A 27,344-nucleotide genomic window follows, 5' to 3' on the forward strand; every position below is an offset into this window, starting at 1 on the left:
CAAGAAATAGTGAGTGGAAGAATTGGACAAGCCACAAGTTAAACTACACCCCCTTGCTGAAGAGAGTTGAGGAGGACCTAAAGAGGTGTATATCCCTGCCCATAACATTGGTGGGCAGAGTTAACTGCATCAAAATGAACGTGTTGCCAAGATTCCAGTATCTCTTTCAAATATTGCCTGTACCATTGCCCGGGAGGGTTTCTTTAAACAGCTGCTACATAAGGTTAGAAGGTTTCTCTGGAGTGGTAAGGTGGCAAGGGTCTCCATGGAAAAATTAACATGGGTCTACAGTCTAGGTGGATCAAGAATGCCAGACTTCAAAAAATATTATTGGGAAACTCAGTCAAGGTACATCGTCTCTCTTTCTGGGAAGAGGTGTACCATCCTGGACACAAACTGATCTGCACTTGGTGGGCAAGAAGATAGCAGAGGGATTTAATTTACAAATGGGACACCAAATTGCTGTCAGGGATGAATGGCAGCCCCATACTAAAACAAGTGATAAGTATCTGGACCAAAATTAACCAGTATCTGAACACTAAAGTGGAGCTGTCACCAAAAATGCCCCTGACTCCTAATAAATTAATACTACTAACGGTAGGTAACAAGATCCTGGACATCTGGCACTGTAGTGGCATCAGGTGCATAGAGGACTGTTATGAGCAGGGGAAATTAATGTTGTTTGAGCAGCTAAAAAAATAAATAAGCTTTGCTGAATCAGACATTCCGCTGCTATCTTCAAATAAGATCTTTTCTACAACACATATTGGGTCCAAGTGTGGGCCTGCCTCGATGAAGTAACATAGAGGCTTTGATTCAAATGGGGAGTGGTAAGAAATTTATTTTGGCAATGTATTACCTGTTCCAGTCGGAAGGACCCAAATCGAGCCTTCATAGGTCGAGAGAAAGATGGGAGTTGGACTTGGGCATTGCAGTTGATGAGAGATGCTAGTCTGACTTGTGTCAGAAATCAATGGTCATCAATGCAAGGTACAGGCTGGTGCAGTATAACTTTTTGCACCAGTTGTATTTAACGCCACAGAAAATAAAAAGGTAAAAACCTGAACTCTCAGACCAATGCTTCAGGTGTGATGTTGCGACCAGGACTTTCATGCATGCAACCTGGTCATGTACCAAGGAGAGGCCCTTTTGGGTAGATCTAGGCCAAGTCCTGGAGTTGTTCCTACTTGGAAACATAATGGACATAAGGCTTACAATAAAGCTGTCCATATTTCAAATCCAATTTGTGTTAATCACATTGGCAGTGGTCAGGAAGTGTATTGCAGCAATTTGGAAGTCCGACTCTAGTCTCGGTATCCAACAATGGAACAAGGAAAGTCAGAGCTGCATTCCCCTGGAGAAAATAACATAACCTGAGAAATAAATACAGTACCTTTCATAAGATCTGGCAGCCTTACATGCACTACATAGGAGCATGGCAGTGGTTGGTTTCCTCGTTCCTTGCTGCAGCTTCCTCTCCCTTGCACTAAATTCGATCAAGGAAAGTCAGGAATGAATATTGGCCTAGAGGCCACCCAGTGAGCTGCAACAATCTTGCCCCTTATTTATTATTTATTTTCCTAGTGTTAAAAGTTTTGTTGTTGGTTGAACTTTGAGTGAGTCATCTTGTTTTATGTGTGGGGGAGGGGGCTGGTAGAGACATAGGCTTATGTGTGTGTGTGTGTGTGTGTGTGTGTGTGTGTGTGTGTGTGTGTGTGTGTGTGTGTGTGTGTGTGTGTGTGTGTGTGTGTGTGTGTGTGTGTGTATATATATATAGTTGCCCATTCAGAGCCAGCTCTTCAGCGCTTGACGTCCTGTTTTGCTCCCCACCATGACTACCAGCCCCCCCACATCTCCATCGGGCACACAAAACTCAAAACGGTTAACCAGTTTACCTATCTCGGCTGCACCATTTCATCGGATGCAAGGATCGACAACGAGATAGGCAACAGACTCGCCAAGGCAAATAGCGCCTTTGGAAGACTACACAAAAGAGTCTAGAAAAACAACCAATTGAAAAACCTCACAAAAATTAGCGTATACAGAGCCGTTGTCATACCCACACTCCTGTTCGGCTCCGAATCATGGGTCCTCTACCGGCATCACCTACGGCTCCTAGAACGCTTCCACCAGCGTTGTCTCCCCTCCATCCTCAACATTCATTGGAGCGACTTCATCCCTAACGTCGAAGTACTCGAGATGGCAGGGGTCGACAGCATCGAGTCCACGCTGCTGAAGATCCAGCTGCGCTGGGTGGGTCACGTCTCCAGAATGGAGGACCATCGCCTTCCCAAGATCGTGTTATATGGCGAGTTCTCCACTGGCCACCGTGACAGAGGTGCACCAAAGAAAAGGTACAAGGACTGCCTAAAGAAATCTCTTGGTGCCTGCCACATTGACCACCGCCAGTGGGCTGATATCGCCTCAAACCGTGCATCTTGGCGCCTCACAATTTGGCGGGCAGCAACCTCCTTTGAAGAAGACCGCAGAGCCCACCTCACTGACAAAAGGCAAAGGAGGAAAAACCCAACACCCAACCCCAACCCACCAATTTTCCCCTGCAACCGTGTCTGCCTGTCCCGCATCGGACTTGTCAGTCACAAACGAGCCTGCAGCTGATGTGGACATTTACCCCCTCCATAAATCTTCGTCCACGAAGCCAAGCCAAAGAAGATATATATATATTGGCAGGACACTTTATACGACTGTACAAGCTTGTGTGAAAATATAAATAAAATATTTTTAAAAATTAGACATGCCTTTTTGGCGCTGGGCATAGTCAATAGATCTTGTATGTAGAATGGATATCTTGGGATGTGGTTGGCAGCAACAAGGAGCAAATATCCAGTTAATTAGATTCAGATTTATTGTCAGAGGATGTACATGTCCATCACATTCAACCCTGAGGGCCAGGCAGAATTACCTTTTATTGGTAGTGCAAAGAAACTACTCAACGTACAGATGTAAACAAACAATTGTAAACAAACTGCAATACAAAGAGAAAAGAGATCAATAAAGTGCAAAAGTAAGACTCCTTAAATTATTGAGTTTGCTGTTGAGGAGTCTGACGGTGGAGGGGGTGCAGCTGTTCCTGAACCTGGGGGTGTGAGTCTTGTGGCACCGAGACCTCTTTCCTGATGCAGCAGCGAGAACAGAGCGTGTGCTGGGTGGTGGGGATCCTTGGTGATTGCTGCTTCTCTCCGATGGCAGCGTTTCCTGTAGATGTTCTCGATTATGGGGAGGGTTTTGCTTGTGATGTCCTTGGCTGTGTCTACCTTTTGCAGGGTTTTATGCTCAGGGGTATTGGTGTGTGTCTCTCTCTCTTCCCCCCCCCCCCCCCCGCCCCATCCCTCCCCCCCCCCCCCCCAATACCAGACCGTGATGCAGCCAGTCAGCACATTTTCCACCATACGTTTGTAGAAATGTGCCAGGTTTTCAATGTCATACCAAACCTCTGCAAACTCCTGAGGAAGTAGAGGTGCTGATGTGCTTTCTTCACAGTGCCATTTGTGTGTTGCGTCCAGGAAAGATAATGACTCCCAAGAACTTAAATTTGCTCACCCTCTCCACCTTTGAGCTCCCAACGATCAGTGGATCGTAGACCTCTGGTTTTCCCTTTCTGAAGTCAACAATCAGCTTCTTGGTTTTGGTGACATTGTGTGTGAGGTGGTTGTTGGTGTTCCGTACAGCCAAGTTTTTATCTTTTTATACAAACCCCACTACCGTGGTATCATCAACAAACTTTAGATGTTGGTACGAGATGAGAAATTTTTAAAAATTGGAAATAATTTTTGTAACTCTCTAATACTTCAATTTGTTTAACATTCAGTATTATTTGATTAATTTACTAAAATTGTTTTACTTTTGGGCGCAGTTTTCCAGCAGCATTCGACAAGACTTCTGACCACAAAGTTCGTCATTCTGAGGACATGCAATTTGCATTCTCATATCTTTACTATGTAATGAGTGCACTACAATCACTCAACCTCTCTGATGTTTTTGATGAAGTTGACACAGATCGATCAGGAATTCTCTCTGATCGAGAAATCAGGACATTAGCGACTAGGATTCATGAACTCCCCCTGAGCTTGCAGGTAAAATTTTGCCCTCAATACAGGTTCTTGATTCATGTGATTGTAAATGGCTAGCAAATTGTTGGGACATATCTTTGATATATAGACAGTACGGTAATAGCTACTTCCAGCCCACGAGCCCATGCCACCCAAATACCCAATTAACACAATCCCCATGTGATTTGAAGGGTGGGAAGAAACCTACACAGACCAAGCTACAGTGCCGGATTTGATCCTGGGTCGCTGGTACTGTAATAGCGCTGTGCTAACCACTGCTCTAACTGCACTGCTGCCCAGACTGGTGTCTGTTGACATCAAGGTCACTGATGACCAAACTACACACTCTTTCTTCCAGTGAGAGTCTTGGCCATCACCATGGTCACAATCTCTCCTTGCTCATACCTTTAGGCAGAATGTACAGAAGCCCGAGTTCTGGCTTCTTCAGGTTTAAAAACCATTAAGAGTATCAGGCTGTTTTTTTAACCTCCGTGCCCTAACTTAACCATAACATTGCTCCAAGGCCACCAAAGATCTGAATGCACTATTGAAACAATCAAACCTTTTCCACCAACTGCAATGATCTTTTTTTTTTAAAGTCTTCTGGCCCATTGTCATCATTTATATTTTGTATTTTGTTGTGTTTTTTACATACCAGAATAGCTGTGACAAGGAAGAATTTAGAAGCTCTGTATGTTGGTCTTGTGCATATGGCAATAAACTCTCATCTCCTCTTCTCAACTGATCCCAGTAATGACGGCCTGTCCAATTTTGTTTCCTGGCTCTCCACACCTTTCACTATTTATTCATAAAACCTAGAACGTGTTTTTAAAAAATAATAAAAACCAAAAAGAACTTTGCATGCAATGTATTTATATCGGTGACTTAAAAGATCCCCTTTCCCTTCTCCCAGCAGCTGATGGTTCCCACTCGCCAAGCGTGTGTGGTTGGCAGGAATATCTTGTAGCCGAAACAGTCTGTGATGCCCCATTGGGCTTCCACTGAAATGTTTTTTGGCAGTTGGTTCTTAATTGTGGTGGAAGATTGCTCTTCGAGCTACATGAAGCATCTGCTTGGTTAGGTGCACTGCATTTAAATTTAAATTATAAGGATGTTTACATTTACATGTTGCCCATATCTAGTTAATAATTTTAATTAAACTGGGTTGAACGTGGCTGTCTCTTGTGAACAGTCGGCATCTCCTAAGGTTTAATGCTACTTTTTACATACAGGATTTAACCAGTTTGGAACAAATGCTGATCAATTGCTCGAAGGTGCTTCCTGCTAATGAAACTCAAATTGACAGAGTTCCTCCCACCCAAGAAGCATATTATGACCCTAACTTGGTAAGGATTGCAGATAAACGAATCCAGCCCACCTTATGCACTGTAAATTAAGTACCGGGTAGTTTTAGTGATGACGTTTATATGCTTCACACAACCAAGGCAATATGCTGAATTAATTCAATCTGAATATTCTGACTAGGAATTTCACAAGAACCTTGAAGCTTGTTAAAGAGGGTAGAGTCATTTTTGTAAATTTTCTATGTGGCATGGTCCGAGAAAACTCCGTTTCACAACTTTCCACATGCAAGCAAGAGCCTGATAAGCTTTGAAATTTGTTGTTCCTTTCACATTTTATGACATAAATTCTATAGCAGCAAATTTTTATTCTGTACCTAAAATTTTTTGGTGGTAATTTGTGAATTCTTTAAGGACAAATTTCCATGACCAGAACTGTCGTAACGTGGAGGTGCACTCTACTCGACTCGGCTTTTCCTCATTGGTTCTCTTGACATTTTGTGAAAAGCACTTTGCTTTATTGATGCTATTACATAGGTTATCTCCAGCTGCCTTTGATTTTATTTAGTTTACAATTTTCACTAATTTTATTAACATTTTATATTGGTCGTTAAAAATAATTCTGGGATCCAAGAAAATCCCAGCCTGCCAACAAATGATTTGAAACTGATAAGATGGTTCTGAATCTCTGTGAACATTTTTACATTTAATAATGCTATACATTACCAGACTGGAATATTAAGAAAAATCCTGGTTGTGACTTTGACCATGCAAAGGTGCATTTTGTGGTTAAAATACTGGAGATTTAGTGCATGTTCCTGAATTTTTGTCCTTTAATGTTGAAGAATTTGAGTCATTCAGTTTTGGGTTCAATTGTATTCAGGACAGTAGGACCTATATAGGCAGTTAAAGATGTACATTTCTATTGTTTTACATTTTAAGTACTTCTTTTTACAAGATGTGATCAAAAGACTTGGTCAAAAATTAATGTTAAATCAAAGTATGAGATATTGGAAGGTGCTCTATGACCAAGGCAAGGCATGATCGATGCATTTCAGTAAAGGCCTTAAATGGGTAAAGAGAACTTTGGCAAAAGAAATCCAAAATATTTCCATTTACTTTATGTTATAGGTGGAATCTTTCATTTTTTTTACATGCTGTAATATTAATGTGGTATATACTTGTCCTTTCCTTCAGGTAATGTTGACCTTCTTTAACTATCTTGTTTTCTGCAGCCTCCGGTGACAAAAGGACTTGTGATCAATTGCAAACCCATTACTGATCGTATTCGCAAGGCTTTCAAGGACAAAAATAAATACAAGTATTTGAAAAACTATTCAAGTAGTTGTATGGTTCAGTCCAAAATACTCTATTCATTTATATGTGTGCGCGTGCGGATATGTGCCGCATATTTTAAATTGTATCTATCTATGTGATTATCATGTGCTCTGTAGTCTGGAGAACACTGTCTCGTCTGCTTGTAGTTGTATAGTCAGATGATAATGAACTTGAACTCTTCAAAGGTGCTGTTCTTAGATGGTCAAATCTAATTTGTCTTCTTGAAGATGCACTAATTATTTACAACAATCAGTGTTTGTAAACGCTGAATGATCATTGATTTATTTTTGCCTTTTGACATGGATTATTTTTCACAAAAAATTTTTCTTTTACCCCTTTGTGTCAGAAGAGGGCAGACCCAGGACGGAAGAGAGTGAAATAACTATTTTAGTGTGAACCTTCTGTGCTCGGGAACCGTCCTCACTGCTCCAACCTTCAATAAGCTAACGCAAGCTTACTCCCCAGTTGCAATAAGGAGATGCTCAGATAACTTCAGGATTGAAGGGTGTTGGCTTCGAACAGAGATGTGGAGGAATTTCCTTGGCCAGAGGATGATAAATCTGGAATTTGTTGCCACAGCAGGTTGTGGAGGCCAAGTTTGGGTGTATTTAAGGCAGAGATTGATAGGTTCTTGATTAGCCAGGGCATCAAAGGTTATAGGGAGAAGGCCAGGGAGTGGGACTGAGTGGGAAAATGGATCAGGTCATGTTTGAATGGTGGAGCAGACTCAATGGGCTGAATGACTTATTTCTATGTCTTATGGTCTTACTGCAATTTTGTCCTTTGGTGCTAAAGTGGCAAATTTATGCTTTACACTTTTACCAACTGGAAAAAAAGATTAATTAAAAGATACTAGGGTAGACTGGAATTAAACAATTCTTGCTAACTTTTGTTGGTCCCTATATTGGCTGTTCACTTGTCTTTTGTTTAATATTTCTGCCATATGATAAACTATAACACGAGAACATTGCGAGGGAAGTGGTGTACAGCGGTTTCTCATCTGTCAGAATCAGAATTAATGTCGTGAACCCGTGTCACAAAAATTATTGTTTGGTGGCAGCAGAATTGTGCATTATAGGTGCAAAATTGCAATGTTATGATTCCATAAATACAGTATTTAAAAATAAATAGTGAAAAAAGTGAAGTAGTGTCTGTAGGTTAATTGTCAGGACTGTTTTACATTACATTTTAATAGCCTATGTTTTGTTTAATCTTGGTATTTGAATAGGTTGGCCATCACATTGAGCATTTTGAGACAGTGTTTTTTGATTAATTCCCTCTTCTTCTACATAGATTCGAAATCATGGGAGAAGAAGAGATTGCTTTTAAAATGATTCGCACCAATGTTTCTCATGTTGTTGGCCAATTAGATGACATCCGAAGAAACCCTAGGTACGGTTGTGAGACTAACCGTGGGAATACATTTGGTTCGCCATTTGAAATGTGTTCTGACATTCCAATAATTGTTTTGAACTGTGTAATCATGGAGCTCAGAGCATCACACAAACTAACCTCCTCTTATGCAAAACAAAGCTTTTCACAAGTAACAAGAAGCATTTTGTGTGCTGGTCTAAGCAAAGTTTGCAACTCTGCAGTTTATTGTGCTCTTATGCATCCATAGAAATTGGTAAGAGATAATGGTGAACATTTTTTGGCTTCTAAAGTAGAGGCGTTTTGTGCTTTCTTGGTCATTGCATCATCAAACATACAAATTGTTGGTGATATTTACACCTGAAAACATCTCCACCATCAGTTCAGACCAGGGCATCTGCTTCTCGAAGTCGATGACAGGCTCCTTCATTTTGAGGGAGAGATTGTTGACCCGACAACATGTCATTAGAATTTTTATCTTGTTTCCATGATAAATTATGAGACAATTATAATGTTTGGCAAATGGTTTAAGAGTGGGATCAAGGAGGTAGTTTTTCCTAATCTTGACAAGTCTCATCTCTTGTAAGATTAAATGTGAACAGGCTGATAACTAATTTGAAGATTTTGGGAAAGGTGTTCTATTTTCCACGTTGGGCTGGTTCACTTCAAAAAACCAAGCCCCTGTTTGAATAAAGATACACAAGAGACTGCAGATGCTGGAATCTGAAGCTAGTAAGGTTCACAAGTATGATTCTGGGAATTAATAGGATATCATATGAAGAGCATTAGAATTTTGGAGAATGTGGGAGGGAGAGTCACTTGGAAACATTTTGTATCTTGAAAGGTGCAGACAGAGTGGTGGGAGAGGTAGGACAAGAGGGACAACTTCAAGATTGAAGAGTGTCTGCTTAGAATAGAGATGTGGAGAAAATTCTTGCCATAGGCAGATGTGGAGGATAAGTCGATGGGTATATTTAAGGCAGAGATTAATAGGTTATTAATTAGCCAGGGCATCAAAGGTTATGGGGAGAAGGTTTGGGCAATGGGGATGAGTGGCAAATTGGATCAGCTCATGATTAAATGGCAGGGCCAGACTTGATGGGCTGAGTAGCCTATTTCTTTTCCTGTTTCATAAGGTCTAAGTCCATTCTACTGGAGGAAACTCATCAGGTCAAACAGCATCAGTGGGAAAGAAAGAATGGTTGCGATAGAACGGGAGTAATGAAAGGGGGAGGAGTAGCATTGCTCATCAGGAAAAATATCACAGCTGTTCTCAGGCATGACAGACTAGAGGGCTCATTTACTGAGGTTATATGGATGGAGCTGAATAATGGGAAAGGTAGGATCACACTCATGGGGTTGTATTGTGGACTGCCCAATAGTCAACGAGAATTGGAGGAGCAAATCTGTTGAGTGATGGCAGACAGCTGCAGGAAACATAAGGTTGTGATGGTAGATTTTAACTTTCCACATAGTGACTGGAATGTCCATAATGTGAAAAGGCTGGTTGGCTTGTCAGGAAAGTTTTCTAAATTAATATATAGAGGTACCAACTAGAGAGAGTGCAATATTGGACATGGCAGAAGTACTGCATATGTAGGGAAATAGTTTGGGTCCAGTGGTCATAATACCATTAGTTTCAATTTAATTATGGAGAGGGACAGGTCTGGGCCTCAGGTTGAGCTTCTAAATTGGAGAAAGGCCAAGTTTTTTTTTTTTTTTTTTTTTAAATTTTTTTATTTTTCACACCATAAATCACATTAGCCATGATATACACTATTTCTTTTCACACATATACAGTGACTTTTTCTCCCCCCCCCCCTTTCCTCCCAAACCACCCCCCCCTCTCATCCATTTTAGGTATACAATCTAGGTTGCATTAAGCCAGTCAGACAATGTTGTCATTCAACAAAATTACACCAGAAATTCTACTGAGTCCATTCTTTTCTTTCCTTCTCCTTCCATCAACTTAGGTAATGTTTGTCCCCGGTAGGTTTTCGCTATTGTATTTAATGTAAGGCTCCTATACTTGTTCGAATATTTCAATGTTATTTCTTAACCAATATGTTATTTTTTCTAATGGAATACATTTATTCATTTAAATTTGGTAGTTTCTTCCTTTTAATTTGGTTATGTATTCCATTAATATTTAAAGACATATAGTTCAGCGTAGCCCTTTTATATTTTGTTTATCTTCTCTTTCCATTTTTCCATCATTACCTTTCCTCCTTTTCCATTTCTGTTTTCTTATTTTCAACTCTTTATAAGACAACATTCCTACAACATCTAACATTTTCCTTATTCTCCTATTTCTATCTTATTTATCCCCAATCTCCCCTTCACCTCCTGAGTTGTCCTTTATCCCTTGTCGGACAACCACATCTCCCCTCTCCATTTGGATTTGCGAATCCACTCGCAAGCGTCAACTGATTTTGCAGTGACCGCTATTTCCCCCCACCCCGCCTCCCCCAGAAAAGATTTCACTTTTCATATGTCACAAAGGTCCCTCTTTTAATTCCCTCCTTATTCTCTCTATTCCATTACCTTCCCTTATTAATTCTTGTCTATACTATCCATATTTTCCTCTAAGTACAGATACATTCATGTATGCTCATTGTCTCTATTCACTCTTATACCTCTTTACCTGCATACATATCAATCGTGATCATTTTTACTCTCATTACCCGTCTTCATCCCTCAGTCTATTTTTGTCTTTACCCACATACATATCAGTCGTGATCATTTTAAATCTCATTACCCGTCTTCCTCCCTCAGTCTATTTTTGTAATTGTTCTGCAAATTTTCGTGCTTCTTCTGGATCCGCGAATAGTCTGTTTTGTTGTCCTGGAATAAATATTTTCAATACCGCTGGATGCTTTAGTATAAATTTATACCCTTTCTTCCATAAAATCGCCTTTGCTGTATTGAACTCTTTTCTCTTCTTTAGGAGTTCAAAACTTATATCTGGATAAATGAAGATTTTTTGCCCTTTATACTCCAGTGGTTTGTTGCCCTCTCTTACTTTTTCCATTGTCTTCTCCAGTACCTTTTCTCTTGTAGTATATCTTAGGAATTTTACTACAATAGATCTTGGTTTTTGTTGTGGTTGTGGTTTAGAGGCCAATACTCTATGTGCCCTTTCTATTTCCATTTCATGCTGTAGTTCTGGACATCCTAGGGTCTTAGGGATCCACTCTTTTATAAACTCCCTCATATTCTTGCCTTCTTCATCTTCCTTAAGGCCCACTATCTTTATGTTATTTCTTCTGTTATGGTTTTCCATTGTATCTATTTTTTGAGCTAGTAGTTCTTGTGTCTCTTTAGTTTTTTTATTAGATTTCTCCAATTTCTTTTTTAAGTCTTCTACCTCCATTTCTGCTGCTACTGCCCGCTCTTCCATCTTGTCCATTTTTTTTCCCATTTCTGTTAAGGTCATCTCCATTTTAATTATTTTCTCCTCTGTGTTGTTTATTCTTTTTCTTAAATCCTTAAATTCCTGTGTTTGCCATTCTTTAAATGATTCCATGTATCCTCTAATAAGAGCAAGTATATCCTTTACCTTGCCTCTCTTTTCTTCTTCTATTTCACCATACTCTTCCTCTTCTTCTTCCTCTGGGTTGACCATCTGTTGTTTCTTTGGTGCCCTTTCCTCCTCTTCTATCTTGTTTCTATTGTCTTCTGTGGTCTCTTCTTGCTGCAGGTGTTCTGCAGCTGTCGTTGCCGGCTGTGGAGATCGACTCCCCAGCTGGTCCCCCCTCCCGTCGGTGTGTTTTTTTTCATTCGCATCGCGCATGCGCGAAACTTCGCGCATGCGCGGTTGCGCACTTTTGTTCGGCTCTGCGAGCCATTTTTGTAGTCCATTATTTACCGACCTGAGGGAGCGGGTTTCTCTCTCCGCAGCGGGCCTCTTCGGACAGGTAAGGCCTTCACCTTTTCCCTCCTTTGTCTTCTCTTCCTCTCTTCTTACCGTTGCTTTCGACTAGAAAGGCCAAGTTTGAGGAAGAGTGAAAGGATCTAGAATGTGGGGATTGGGATGTTGTTTTTGGGCAAGGATGTGCGAGGTGGCCCATTTCTACAATGTGATGATCTGAAAACTTGCCAAACTGGTATCCATTAGCTCCAATATTATGTATAACGAGATATCTTTTTTGGCATTCTCCTTACTTTTTTTCTTGTGTAAGGTTGGGTGGTGGGGTGGGGATGGAGGGAGGGATTAGGGTACATATTTATTCAATAATTGTAGATGTAGTTTTAAAATTCTTAAATAAAATATTAAAATAAAGGATGTGCGAAGTGAGTAGAACACCTTCAAAGGTGAAATTTTGAGAGTACAGAGTTTGTATGTTCTTGTCAGGATTAAAGGCAAAGTTCGCAGGCATAGGGAACCTTGGTTTTTGAAGGATATTGGGGATCTGGTTTGGAAGAAGAGAGGTGTATAGCAACCAAGGTTCTTGAGTATACAACTTCAAAAAAAAAACAAGAAAAAAAAATCAGGAAAGCTAAAAGGTTGCTTTGGCAGATAATGTGAAGGAAAATCCTAAGGGTTTCTGCAGGTATATTAAGAGCAAAAGGATAGTAAGGGACAAAATGGGTCCCTTCGAAGATCAGAGAGGTCGGCTATGTATTGGGGAGATCTTAAATGGGTCTTTTCATCAGTATTCACTCAGAGGACTGAGTCATGAGAAGTAAGGAAAAACTAGCAGTGACGTCATGGAACCTACAGTATACAGACTAAAGAGGAGGAGGAGGTGCTTGCTGAGTTAAAGCAAATAAAGATGATTAATTCCCCAGGGCCTGACAAGTATCCCTGCAGACCTTGAGGGAGGCTAGTATAGAAATTGCAGGGGGACTGGCAGAAATATTTAAAATGTCCTTTGCCACAGGGTTTGAGCCAGAGAATTGGAGGGTAGCTCACGTTGTTTCATTTTTTAAAAAAAGCTCCAAAAGCAATCCTGGAAATTATAGACTGGTGAACCTGACGTTAGTGACAGGTTAATTTTTGGAAGTTATTCTAAGAGATCAAATATACAAGTATTTGATAGCCAAGGACTGAATATGGATAGTCAACATGGCTTTGTGTGTGGTATGCCATGTGTTTATCCAATCTTATAGAGTTTATCGAGGTTACCAGAAACATTGATAAAGGAAAGGCTGTGGATGTTGTCAAAGGCCTTACTAAAGTCCATGTAGACAAGTTCCCACATTGGAGGTTAGTCAATAGATTCGGACGCTCGTTATTCATGGTGAAGTAGTAAATTTGATTTGACAATGGCTGACGGGAGAAGCTAGAGAGTAGTGGTGAATGATTGCTTCTCAGACTTGGAGGCATTGTGGACAGTGAGGAAGGTGTTCAAAGCTAGCAGAGGGATCTGGACCAGCTGGAAAAAAATGGGCTAAAAAATAGCAGATGGAATGTAATGCAGACAAGTGTGAGGTGTTACATTTTGGAAGGACAAACCAAGAAAGGACATACACGGTAATGGTAGGGCAGTAAGGAGTGTGGTAGAACGGGGATCTGGGAATACTGATACATAATTTCCTGAAAGTGGTGTCACAGATAGAAAGGGTTGTAAAGAGAGTTTCAGTGTTTTGGCCTTCATAAATCAAAGTATTGAGTATAGGAGTTGGGATGTTGTGGTAAAGCTGGATAAGACATTGGTGAGGCCAAATTTGGAATATTGGAAAGATATCTGTAAGACAGAAAAAGTGAAGAGAAGATTTGCTAGAATGTTGCTCAGACTTCAGGAACTGAGTTACAAGGAAAGGTTAAATAGATTAGGACTTTATTCCCTGGAGGGTAGAAGAATGAGGGGAGATTTGATCGAGGCATTTAAAATTATGAGGGGGAGAGACAGAGTAACCATTTTCCATTGTGGCTTTTTCCACTGAGGGTCGGTGCGATACAAACCAGAGGACATGGGTTAAGAGTGAAAGGGGGAATGTGAGGGGGAATCACACAAGAGTGGTGAGAGTGTAGAACGGGCTCAGTTTTAACATTTAAGAAGAATTTGGACAGATACACGGGTGGCAGAGGTATGGAAGACTATGGACTGGATGCATAGAAAGGTTTGGCACAAACTAGAAGAGCTGAAGGGGCCTGTTTCTGGAGTGTAATTTATATGGTTGATGTTTTGGACCAAACCTCTTCAGCAACACTTCCCTCCAGCAGATTGTGTTTTCCATATGTTTGAATAAATGAAGAAAAAGCTCCAAAATCACTTTTGTATATTGCGATGTTTATAAAGATCCAGTTGACTGTAATCTCTAATGAACTTGACCAGTAGAAATGCCTCCGATTGAGCTGAAATTGCACAATACGTGGTTTTTGCAGCAATTCAAAAGTTTTGATGTGCAGTGAAATTGAAATTACAGTAATAGTCATATTGAAAATATGCAGGGGATATTTTATGATTAATAAAAGAGCATTTAGTAAGATGAAACTGATATTGGTGTTAATTGGTGAGTTGGATGAGGACAGGCAACGGTATTCATTCAAAAGTTTGTTTATGCTTTAAAAATACAGATCTACCACTAGATGTCATATTGGGCTAATATTCCTTTCAGTTTAGAAGTAATGAGGTTTGACAAAATTACAGTGGGTGCAGTCCATGTGTTGTAAAAAGATTTGTCAAGGGAAAACCACAGCAGAGATTCTTAGGTACAAAGGAAGGCTTTTGTAGTGAAAAGAGCAAGAACTGAAAATTCGAAGAGATGCTCCACTTGCGCCCACATATCCTCCCTCACCACCATTCAAGGCCCCATACAGTCCTTCCAAGTGAAGCAACTTTTCACTTGTGAATCTGCAAGGGTCATCTACAGCATCCATATAACCATATAACAATTATAGTATGGAAATAGGCCACATCGGCCCTTCTAGTCCGCACCGATTTAAGTGGACACTAGTTCCACCTACCTGCTCCCTGTCCATAACCCTCCAATCCCCTCACATCCATGTACTCGTCCAATCTCCTCTTAAATTACAGAATTGACCCTGCTGTAACTACCTCTTCCAGGTCATTCCACTCAGCCATCACTCTCTGAGTGAAGAAGCTTCCTCTTAGGTTACTTCTAAAGTTTTTCCCCTTAACCCTTAACTTATGACCCCTTGTTCCAATCTCCCCTACCCTCAAGGGGAAGTGCCTATTCACATCTACTCTGTTCCTCTCATAATTTTATATACCTCTATCAAATTCCCTCTCAATCTTCTATGCTTCAGTGAATAAAGACCCAGTCTACTCAGTCTTTCTCTGTATTCTAGATACTGCAATCCAGGCAACATTTTAGTAAATCTTCTCTGCACGCTCTCTACCTTATTGATATCCTTCCTATAATTTGGAGACCAGAACTGCACAGAATATTCCAAACTTGGCCTCACCAATGCCTTGAACAGTCTCAACATCACCTCCCAGCTCCTATATTCTATACTATGATTTATAAAGGCCAGCTTACCAAAACCCTTCTTCACCACCCTATCTACGTGAGACTCCACCTTCAAAGAACGCTGAAACGTTATTCCAAGATCTCTCTGTTCCTCTGCATTCCTCAATGCCCTCCCCTTCATTGCATATGTCCTATTTTGGTTATTTTTCCCATTGTGGTCTCTCCATCAGAGACTGGGCACAGACTAGGAGATTGCTTTGTTGAGCACCACAGCTCTGTCTGTCGAAATAGCATAGATCTCCCAGTGATCACTCATTACAAATCCGCATCCTTTTGCCTTGCCGACATGTCTGTCCACAGCCTCATCCACTGCCCAGACCAAGACCACCCATAAATTAGAGGAACAACACCTCATCTTCCGTCTGGGCACCCTCCAACTAGAAGGTATTAACATTGACTTCTCCAGTTTCTGTTAAACCTCCCTCCCTTCTTCCGTTGTCTTTCCCCCAGCTTTAGCTGTCTGTTTTTCTCTCTCTCTCTCTCTCCCCCCTTTTCCTTCTGTCTCCTTTCACAAGCGCCAAAATAAATTCTCACCTTTCCTCTTATCATATCCAAGATATCCAAGTAACACCTTTTCTAGATCAGGACTCCTCCCCCTCCCTTTCTTCAGTATCTATTTTTACGCCTTCCAGTTGCTTATTCCTTGAAGAAAATCTAAGGCCTGAAATGTCGGTAATACATCTTTACCACCTATGGATGCTGAGAAACCTGCTGAGTTCCAGTAGCATTTTTGTTTTTACTACAGTCACAGTGTCTGCAGACTTTCGTGTTTCATGTTGATAATTAGAATCCTTGCAGCTTAAGGATATGATATAGAAATATTCACAATTTTAAATGCTTTTAATGAGATAAATTGGCAAGTAGAATTAATTTTAACATTGTGGGTAGTTTGATTCCATACATTGAAGATGAGGTCAAAAGATCAGAGAAAAGAGATCATTCAAGGCAAACCTACTATGCAGAGGTTTCGCTAAAAGTTGGGATTCTCAGTAAGAAATGTAATAATCTTTGAAGTGTTGTGCAGAAAATGGTTTAAGTTGGGTACATCCTTTGGTTGTGGGAAGGGGGGGGTGGTGGTGGGGTGATGTTTGGTTGGTGGGAAATCTCATAGAGGAAGCATCTAAGTACAGTAAAGCCCCTGTTATCCAGAATTCAAGCTACCGGCAAAAAAATCATGGAAAATAAATAATGTATATACTTGTGCAATAGTTGAGTTTTGAGGACCAATTTTTAAGGTAAAATTTAGGCAGTCGACTATTAACGCAAACTACTTTTGACCATGGTAAATACCTACATTGTTTGAAGCATCAGGATCTAGGGTGGCTGGGGCCAAAGATAGGATGGGGTTGAGTTTTACACATGATATGGAAAATACCAAAAATTGGGGTTGACTACAGTGTCAGCAATTGGGACTGGACTTGGGTTTGAATTCCATGCTGTCTATAAGGAGTTCTCCGCATTCTGCATGGGTTTTCTCCGGGGTCTCTGGTTTCTGTGTGCAGTTTTAGAAAGGATGTGACGTTGTTGGAGAGGGTGCAGAGGAGATTTACTAGGATGATTCCTGGAATGCAAGGGCAAATGTCTGGGGAACGTTTGACAGCTCTTGGATTGTATTCATTGGAGTATCGGAGAATGAGAGGGGATCTCATAGAGACATTTAGAATTTTGAAAGGTTTTGACAGAGTGAATGTAGATGTTTCCCTTGGTGGTTGAATTGAGGACAAGGGAGCTACAGTCTTAAAATTAGAAGTAATCCAATCAAAACGGAGATGAGGAAGAACTTCTTTAGTCAGAGGGTCGTGGATGTGTGGAACTCACTGCTGCGCACAGCGGTGGAGGCCATTTCATTGGGAGAATTTAAACAGGAAATTGGTAAGTATCTAATTAGTAAGGGTACCAAGGGACATGGAGAAAAGGCTGGAAATTGGAACTAGGTGTGAGCATAGTTCAGCTTAATGTAGAGTCATGGAACAGACTCGATGGGTCTAGTGGCCTGCTTCTGTTCCTTTATCTTGTGATCTTTCCTCCCACCCATCAAAACATGCCAGGGTGTAGGTTAATGGGGTGTAAATTGGGCAGCATGGACTCTTTGGGCTGAATGGCCTGTTACAGCGCTGTATGTCTAAATTTAAAAATTAAATTATACGTGTATATATGGTAGTTTTTAAAAAAAAATTACAAAAGTTTAAAATTGGCGTGTCTTGTTATTTTGGCAATCGTGCGAAACACAATCTCAAACAACCAGAAAATTAACTTATTTGGGATCTACCACTCCCCATTGGTGCCAGATACCAGGGGCTTTACTGTGCATAGATTGAGCATTAGAGTCAATTATTACTTCATAGTAGCTGGATAATTCATTCTTTTATATCTTTCTCGTAGTTTTCAGAAGCCTGCTTAAAGTAATGAACTCTGAATTGTGAAATGAATGAATTCAATGTAGTTTCCACGTATTTAACCATTGCCTTAAATCTGGTTCCAACAGGAAATTTATTTGTTTAAATGACAACATTGATCACAATCATAAAGATGGAGCCACAGTGAAGGCAGTGCTTCGAGATTTCTATGAATCATTATTCCCAGTAGCATCCCAGTTTGAACTGCCAAGGGAATACCGCAACCGATTTCTTCATATGCATGAGCTTCAAGAATGGTAAGTGAAACTTGGTCTTTCACTAAAACTGGGAGTTCGTTTCAGTAAAAGATGGCTTGCTTGTGTGAATAAATAAATATTTAATCTTCAGGCCCTATATTGTTCATCGATCACCAGCATTCTGTTATAGCTCAGTTTGGTAATTTAGAGTGTAGATTCAGATTTCATGATCTAACAATATATCTATCAGGGGGCATAAAAAGGGTGGACAGCCTTTATCCTAAGGCAGCAATGACCAATGCCAGAGGACATCTGTTCATGGTGAGTGAAGGGAAGTCCAGAGAGTGGGTATCTGGAATGCATTGCTGGGGGTGGTGGTAGAGGCTGGTACAAGTAGTACTTTTAAGAGACAGGTACATGGGCATTGGGAAAAAAGATGGTTCTGGGTATGAGGGAGCGAAGGGTTAGATTGTTGTGGAATGGGTTTATATAGGTTGGGACCACATTGTGGCCTGAAGGGCCTATACTGTTCTATGTTCTGTACTTTGCCCAATGTGCTCCAAAGTAGAGGTGACAATGAAGCCACTCTAATTATTAAAGCTAAAATTTCTATTTTTGTATGATTGTTTAGGGAATGATGTTCTCTGGGGGGGGAAAAAAATCCTTGATTTTTAAAAAATCATTAAATCACTTTTGCCTCTGTTCTGGCAGTGAGAAGAAGTGAGGACTGTTGGAAAAATGAACAAAGGAGTTAATTACCTTGGTTGATATTTTACAAATGTACAAAGTGTTACAATTTTGTGTGCAGCTCTGATCATATTTTAAGGAGGACATGATTTAAGATCGAAAGGGTATGACGAGTCACGTGATGGAGTAGTGGCCGGTCAGGGAACTCCAGCCCTCTCCAGAAAAGTAAAAAGAAAGTGAAAAAAAAGGCACAAACACCAAAACCAAAATAAAGTGAAAGTAAAGGTGTGGAGAAAATGGCAGCGAAAAAAGAAAAGCCAAAAGCAACGGGAAGAAGATAAGAAAAAAGGACGGCGGAAGCCTTACCTGTCCAAGGAGGCCCGCCTTGGAGAGAGAAGCCCGCTCCCAAAGGTCAGTTGAAGCCCCGAACTCGGGACTACAAAAATGCGTAAGCCACGAGACAAATAACACTGACGGGAGTCGATCTCCACAGCTGAAATTGACAGCCACAACAAAGCAGCAAGAGGAAAACACAGAAAATAACGAGAGCAAGAAAAAATAAATCAAAGAAACAACAGATGACCAACCCAGAGGAAGAAGACCAGCAGCAAGACACTTCTAATAAAAATAAGAAGACCAAAAATACCCAACAAAATAAAACAAACAAACCAACAAGAAACCAGAAGAGACAGAGGTAAAGGACACAGATCCTGGAGTGGAGTCAGAAGAAGAGGAGGAAGAACACAGAGAAATGGAAGATGAAGGGAAGGGCAAGACAATGGATATTTTTTTTAAAGAATATATGGAATCAGTAAAAGAATGGCAGACACAAGAATTCAGTGAAATAAAAAGAGTAAAAAGTACAGAAGAAAAAATGAATAGATTAGAGATGATCATGACAGATATAGGAAAAAGAGTGGACAAGGTGGAAGAACGAGAAACAGCCGTAGAAATGGAAGTAGAGGACTTAAAAAAGAAATTAGAAGAATTTGATTAAAAAGTTAGAGGCACAAGAGCTGTTAGCTCAGAAGATAGATATAATGGAAAATTATAGTAGAAGAAATAATATAAAGATAGTGGGCCTTAAGGAAGATGAAGAAGGTAAGAATATGAGAGAATTTATAAAAGAATGGATCCCCAGGGTCCTAGGAAGACCAGAATTACAGGAAGAAATGGAAATAGAAAGGGCACATAGAACATTAGCCCCGAAACCACAACCACAAAACCAAGATCCATCTTAGTAAAATTCTTAAGATATACAACAAGAGAATATATATTGGAGAAAGCAATGAGGAAAATAAGAGAAGACAAAAAACCACTGGAATACAAAGGTCAAAAAATTTTTTTCTATCCAGATATAAGTTTTGAACTCCTGAAGAAGAGGAAGGAGTTTAATGCAGCAAAAGCGATCCTATGGAAAAAAGGATATAAATTTATGCTAAAGTATCCAGCGGTACTTAAAATAGTTATTCCAGGGCAGCAAAACAGACTATTCTTGGATCCGGAGGAAGCAAGAAAATTTGCAGAACAACTACAAAACAGACAGAGAGAGGAAGATATGTAACGAGAACAAAAATGACCACAAACTATATGTATGTGTGTATGTAGGTATATATATATAAAAATAGAATATAGGTAAGAACTAAGAAGGGAAAGAAAGGAAGTATGGGGGGAATTAAGAGAGTGACCTTTGTTATATATGAAGATTAATATCTTTTCTGGGGGGGGGGGTGGGTGGGGAAGAGTTACGGTCACTGCGAAATCAGTTGACGCTTGCGAGTGAATTCGCAAATCCAAATGGAGAGGGGAGATGTGGTTGCCCGACAAGGGACAAAGGGCAACTCAGGAAGGGGAGGGGATAGTGGGGTTAAAGGAATTTTAGATAGGAGAATAAGGGAAATGTTGTCTTATAAAGTGTTCAAAAAAAGAAAGCAGAAATGGATAAGAAGGAAAGGTGATGATGAGGAAAGGGAAGATAAACAAAGTATGAAATGGCTATGTTGAACTATATGACTTTAAATATTAATGGAATAAATAACCAAATCAAAAGGAAGAAACTGCTAAATTTACTGAAAAAAGAAAAAATTGATATAGCATTCGTACAAGAAACACATTTAACTGAAATGGAGCATAAGAAATTAAAGAGAGATTGGGTAGGACATGTAACAGCAGCGTCATATAATTCAAAAGCTAGAGGAGTAGCTATATTAATCAGTAAAAATGTACCAATTAAAATAGAAGAGGAAATAATAGATCCAGTAGGGAGATATGTAATGATAAAATGTCAGATATATTCGGAGTTTTGGAATCTGCTCAATGTGCAGATAGCAGACACTCAAGGGAACATACTAATAGGAGGGGATTTCAACCTTAATTTGGATTCAAGCATGGATAAAACTGGGAAAAAAAATTAACGGAAAGAACAAAGTAACCAAATTTATAATTAAATAGATGCAAGAAATGCAACTTTTGGATATATGGAGGAAACAACACCCAAAGGAAAAGGAATATTCATATTATTCGGGTAGACATAAAACATACTCAAGAATGGACCTATTCCTGTTATCAGCTCGCATGCAAGACAGAGTTAGGAAAACAGAATATAAAGCTAGACTATTATCGGACCACCCACCCCTGTTATTGACAATAGAATTAGAGGACATCCCACCAAGAATGTATAGATGGAGATTAAACTCCATGCTACTTGAAAGGCAGGATTTTAGAGAATTAATTGAACGACTAATTAAAATGTACTTTGAAATAAATACGGAATCAGTGAAAGATAAGTTTATACTATGGGACGCAATGAAAGCGTTCATCAGAGGGCAAATAATAAGTTATGTAACTAAGATGAAGAAGGGCTACAATCAGGAAACAGAGCAGTTGGAAAGGGAAATAGGAAATATAGAAAAAGAATTAGCAATGAAGGAAGACACAACTAAAAGAAGAGAATTGGCAGATAAAAAAGTAAAATATGAAACACTACAAACATATCAGGTGGAGAAGAACATAATGAAGACAAAACAGAAATATTATGAACTAGGAGAAAAAACGCACAAAATTCTAGCCTGGCAGCTTAAGACAGAACAAACTAAGAGAATGGTATTGGCATTAAGGAAAAAAGACAAGCAAATCACATATAATCCAACGGAGATTAATGAAAACTTCAAAGAATTCTATGAACAATTATATCAAACTGAAAACGAAGGGAAAGAAGACAAAATGGATGAATTTTGAAAATTGAACTACCGAAATTACAAACAGAGGAACAAAATAAATTAACAGAACCATTTGAAATAGAAGAAATACAAGAGATAATAAAAAAAACTACCGAATAATAAAACACCAGGAGAGGATGGATTCCCAATAGAATTCTATAAAACATTTAAAGATTTATTAATTCCTCCCCTTCTGGAAGTAATCAACCAGATTGATAAAACACAAAGCTTACCAGATTGATGCAAAACAGCAATAATTACAGTAATACCAAAGACAGGGAAAGATCCACTCGCACCAGCGTCATATAGACCAATATCTTTACTTAACACAGATTATAAGATAATAGCTAAACTATTAGCAAACAGATTAGCCGACCATGTACCAAAAATGGTAAATCTAGACCAAACTGGATTTATTAAAAAAAGACGCACAACAGACAATATTTGTAAATTTATTAACTTAATTCATGCAGTAGAAGGAAATAAAGCTCCAACAGTAGCGGTTGCTTTAGACGCAGAGAAGGCCTTTGACAGAGTAGAATGGAATTATTTATTCAAAGTTCTACAAAAATTCAGCTTGCCAGAGAAATATATTAATTGGATTGAAAGATTATAGAGCAGAGAAGGCCTTTGACAGAGTAGAATGGAATTATTTATTCAAAGTACTACAAAAATTCAGCTTGCCAGAGAAATATATTAATTGGATTGAAAGATTATATAAGGGGCCATTGGCGAAAGTGACAGTAAATGGATATATATCAAAACAATTTAACTTAAGCAGATCAACAAGGCAGGGATGTCCACTATCTCCCTTATTGTTCGCATTAGCCACAGAACCACTAGCAGAACTGATAAGAACAGAAAATAAAATAAAAGGGATAAAAATAAAAGACAAGGAATATAAAATCAGTTTATTTGCAGATGACGTTATAGTATACTTAGGAGAACCAGAAATATGAATAAAGGAATTACATAGGAAATTGAAGGAATATGGAGAAGTGTCGGGGTACAAGATTAACGCAAATAAAAGTGAAGCAATGCCAATGAATAATGCGGATTTCTCAAAATTTAAGAAAGAATCACCATTCAGATGGCAAACGCAAGCAATACGACACCTAGGTATACAAATAAATAAAAACTTCGGCCATCTATATAAACTCAATTATTATCCACTAATGAAAAAATTACAAAATGACTTAGAGCATTGGAAAGACTTACCACTAACACTGATAGGAAGGATAAACTGTATTAAAATGAACATTTTCCCAAGGATACAATACCTATTTCAGGCATTACCAATACGCTTAACAGAGAAATTCTTCAAGGAGTTAAAGAAAATAATAAGGAAATTTTTATGGAAAGGGGGGAAACCGAGGATAGCACTAGATAAATTAACAGAATGGTATAAACAAGGAGGCTTACAACTACAAAACTTTAAAAATTATTATAGAGCCGCACAATTAAGATACCTATCAGATTTTTATCAAACAAGGGAAAAGCCAGATTGGACTAGATTAGAACTAGATAAAATAGGGGAGAAGATACCTGAATATATATTATATAAATGGGATGAAAAATTGGTATAACGTAGGAATTCTCCAGTATTGCATCATCTGCTCAACATTTGGAAGAAGATTCATGTAGAAAGGAATAAAACAAATTACCAACTACCAAAACTAATACTGACGCAAAATCAGCTAATCCCTTTTACAATAGATAACCTTTCCTTTAGAGAATGGGAGAAAAAAGGGATCAAAAGAATAGAAAATTGTTTTTCGGGAAATAATTATTATCCTTTGAACAAATGAAGGATAAATATAATATAACTCACGATACAGTGTTGGCATACTACCAACTGAAATCCTACTTGAAGGACAAATTGGGGAGCAGTCTGAGGTTACCAGAGGGAAGTAATTTTGAATATGTGATTACAGACACAATGATAATCAAAAAATTTGTAACAAACATGTATATTAAACTACAAGAAAAGGAGAATGAGGAAACAAATGGGAACAAGATCTAAACATAAGGATAAAGAATGAAACATGGGAGAAGTTATGCTCAGGAACTTTGAGAAATACAATAAACATGAGGTTACGTATGATACAATATAACTGGATACACAGGCTATACATTACACCTCAAAAGTTAAATAACTGGGACTCAACAGTATCTGATAGTATCTGATGTTTTTGCTGTAAAAAGGAAATGGGAACAACAATTCATGCAATTTGGACATGTGAGAAAGTAGAAACATTTTGGGAAGATCTAAACCAGATATTAAATAAAATTACAGAAGGCAATATACCAAAAACCCAGAGATCTTCCTCCTAAGTAACATAAAAAACAAAGAATTTGGACTTGATTTGGATGGTGCACAAAAAAGATTTGTTAGGATAGCCCTAGCTGTAGCAAAAAAATGTATTATGTCAGCCTGGAAATTAGAAGATAACTTGAGAATACAACAATGGTATATAGAAATGAATAAATGTATTCCATTAGAAAAAATAACCTATAATTTAAGAAATAACATTACAATATTTGAACAAATATGGGAGCCATACATGAAACACAATAGAGAAAACCTACCGTGGGCATCTACCACCTAAAATGACAGAAGGAGAAGAGAATGAAAAGAATTGACTCAGTGGAATTTCTTGTTTATTTTTATTGAGTGACAACATTGTTTGACGGGTTTAATGTATCTTATATTCTGAACTTTAAATAAATGGGAGGGGAGGGAGGGGGGAAGATGGGGGGAAGAAAACGACACTGTATATATTTAAGAAGGAAAATGTATGTATCTTGATCAATCTGGTTTATAGTGTGAAAAATAAAAAATTTTTAAAAAAAGATCGAAAGGGTACAAAAAAATGAAGTGAATTTTGATGAGTGCGGAGGGCTTGAGTTATAAGGAGATATTGGAGAGCCTGGGTCTATTTTCCTTGGAGTGGAGGAGGCTGAGTGGTGATGGTCATTTTAAATGATGAGAGGTATAGATTAACCACACTTCCCCATGATAGGAGTGTTTAAAAGTGGATTGGTCAGGTTCGGGGTGGGAAACAGAAGGTTTAAAGGGAATGGGAGGAGTAATGTTTTCATTCAGATTAGTTGGTGTGTGGAATGAGCTGCGAGAGGGTGTTGGAGACAGGAACAACATTTCAGAAGCATTTGGGCATGAGAAGGGGATGTGGAATTGAAGTGTGAATTAGTGTAGATGGGAATGATTGTGAGCACAGGTGTAGTGGCCAAAGGGCCTGTATCAGGGTTGTCCGTACAGCTCTGGCACTAATTCTGTCATAGGTTTCAACAATCCCTAACGTGGAACAAAAGCTATTTCTCCATCGCAAAACTGGCCTCTCCAATGTTAACTTTTGAACTCAAGGTTATATTTGAAATTTATGGTAGATCATAATAAAAGTGAGGGTTTAAAAAAACATAGATTATCCTGAACAGCAATTTTACATCAGCTCATAAAATTTTAGATGTGATTTGAACAGAACCTTCTTACCATCATCGATCTGGACAGAACCTCTGACTCTTATCACAGTGTAGTTTGTTTATAGACATGATGCTGTGCCGGCTTCATTTCTGTTCAGGAGCACGACACATTCTCTGAAATGGTTTGCCCAGATTGACTTCATTTTTTAAAATCAGGATAACGTGAAAGTTGCACCATTACAAGTTATACTTCCTTTAGCTTACTTTTCCGCTCCTTGATTTCCCCTTGTACAAAATAAAACAAACGTGCCAGTCAGTACTCATACCCCAGAGGAGAATGAGGCATCGTGAGTTACCAGGAATATCATTTGGCTTGTGTTCACCTACTAATCCTAAATGTGATTACAGAATATAACACACCTTCTTGTATACAGCAGGGTAATATTACAGTAATATTAATTTTAAAGTAAGTTATTTTATTAATGGACAAAAGAGAGTGATTTATCAGTCAATACATCCCAATGTTTTAATTTTCCAGAAAGTTTATAATTCTATTGTTAACAAAATAGACCTGATCATTTATTAATTCATAAAAGTGATGGAGAAACTTAGCAGGTCCTGCAACGTCTATAGGAAGCAAAAATATTTCACCCACATATTTAGCCTGAGCAGAAAGCTGGCAGACACGTGAATAAAATGTATGGGGAGATGTCGGCCTCCTTTCTGCTCCTACCTTGACGAAAGGCTCCTTTGCTTCCTATGGACACTTCGAGACCCGCTGAGCTTCTCCAGCACTTTTGTGTGTTCAACTACAGTCACATCATCTACACACTTTCTTGTTTAACTAATCATGTATAGGAAATTAGGTCTTTAAGCATTGTCAAAGAAATGCATGTGGACATTTCAAATAAGAGCAGGTAAAATTTAAGGTGAGCATAGACACTGGTCAATTGCTTCCTGAATGGCATGTTTCAAACCAATCAAATAAGAACAAATAAAATCAGGGCTTTTATTTCCCCCTCCCACCCCCCCACCCCCCACCCCTACCATATAAACAGAGCTGGATGTGGCTTGAAGTAGGGACAATATTAATATCAGATGTTTCTCAGCAGCCAATTGCACATGGTTTCAAGAATCAGTGGGATGCAAAGCCTATTATTTGTGTTATCATCCAGTTGAACGTTTTCCTTGCAGGAGAGCTTACAGAGACAAGCTGAAGTTCTGGACACATTGTGTGTTGGTGACGCTCATTATTTTCACAGTTTCTTCATTCTTTGCTGAACAGGTAGATCAATAATTTTTTAATTGAAACTGATTGTGTACCTTTACTGCTGGTGTGGGATTCTATCCATTGAAGAAGAGGCAGTCTGGTCGTCAGTGTGAAGGGTTGGGGCAATATGAATGTGTAGGAGGACTGGTTTTGGATTGCTTAGTTTACTGGCCAATTACATCCATTTGACCACGGTACGTTTCGAACAGTGGGAAGAAACCGGAGTCCAAGGGGAGAATGTACAAACTCCTTACAGACAGCGTGGGATTCGAACCCTGGTCCCGATTCTGGCACTGTAACAGCATTGGACCAACCACTACACTAACTGTGCCTTTAGAAAAATGTATCTTGTGTTCCACATTTTTATTTATTCATTTCAAATGGAGAGATTTTCAAAGATTAAAATTCAAGGATTAAAAAAATAAATGTTAACCAAAAAACTTGATACTTAACTATATTATACTAAACCAGACAATGCCTCATTTGCTTTTTGCCACCCTACAATAGAACCCAAATCTGATGCCAGATCTAAGGTGAATCTGTCTGGCTTCCTGCAGTTCCCATTATCCCTGTAGATGGCGCTGTGGATGAGAAATTGTAAGAAGCGGCCCTGTT

General features: G+C 39.1%; 1 protein-coding gene across 7 annotated transcripts in view; it reads left to right on the forward strand.

Annotated features, from left to right (window-relative positions):
• The window catches only part of gnptab (N-acetylglucosamine-1-phosphate transferase subunits alpha and beta), a 69,309-nt gene that overhangs the window by 39,026 nt on the left and 2,939 nt on the right, over nucleotides 1-27,344 (forward strand). For 6 of the 7 annotated variants that reach the window (XM_069904413.1, XM_069904417.1, XM_069904419.1 and 3 more), the window contains 6 exons: nucleotides 3,875-4,094; nucleotides 5,303-5,416; nucleotides 6,607-6,692; nucleotides 8,003-8,101; nucleotides 18,006-18,173; nucleotides 26,654-26,744. In XM_069904413.1, the coding sequence (XP_069760514.1) occupies nucleotides 3,875-4,094; nucleotides 5,303-5,416; nucleotides 6,607-6,692; nucleotides 8,003-8,101; nucleotides 18,006-18,173; nucleotides 26,654-26,744 (778 nt within the window). Of the gene's footprint in view, nucleotides 1-3,874; nucleotides 4,095-5,302; nucleotides 5,417-6,606; nucleotides 6,693-8,002; nucleotides 8,102-18,005; nucleotides 18,174-26,653; nucleotides 26,745-27,344 lie in introns of those variants that run through there. The other variant, XR_011346830.1, reaches the window with a different exon arrangement.

This window comes from Narcine bancroftii, chromosome 11 (genome assembly GCF_036971445.1).
Source record: "Narcine bancroftii isolate sNarBan1 chromosome 11, sNarBan1.hap1, whole genome shotgun sequence".
NCBI classification, from domain to species: Eukaryota; Metazoa; Chordata; class Chondrichthyes; order Torpediniformes; family Narcinidae; genus Narcine; species Narcine bancroftii.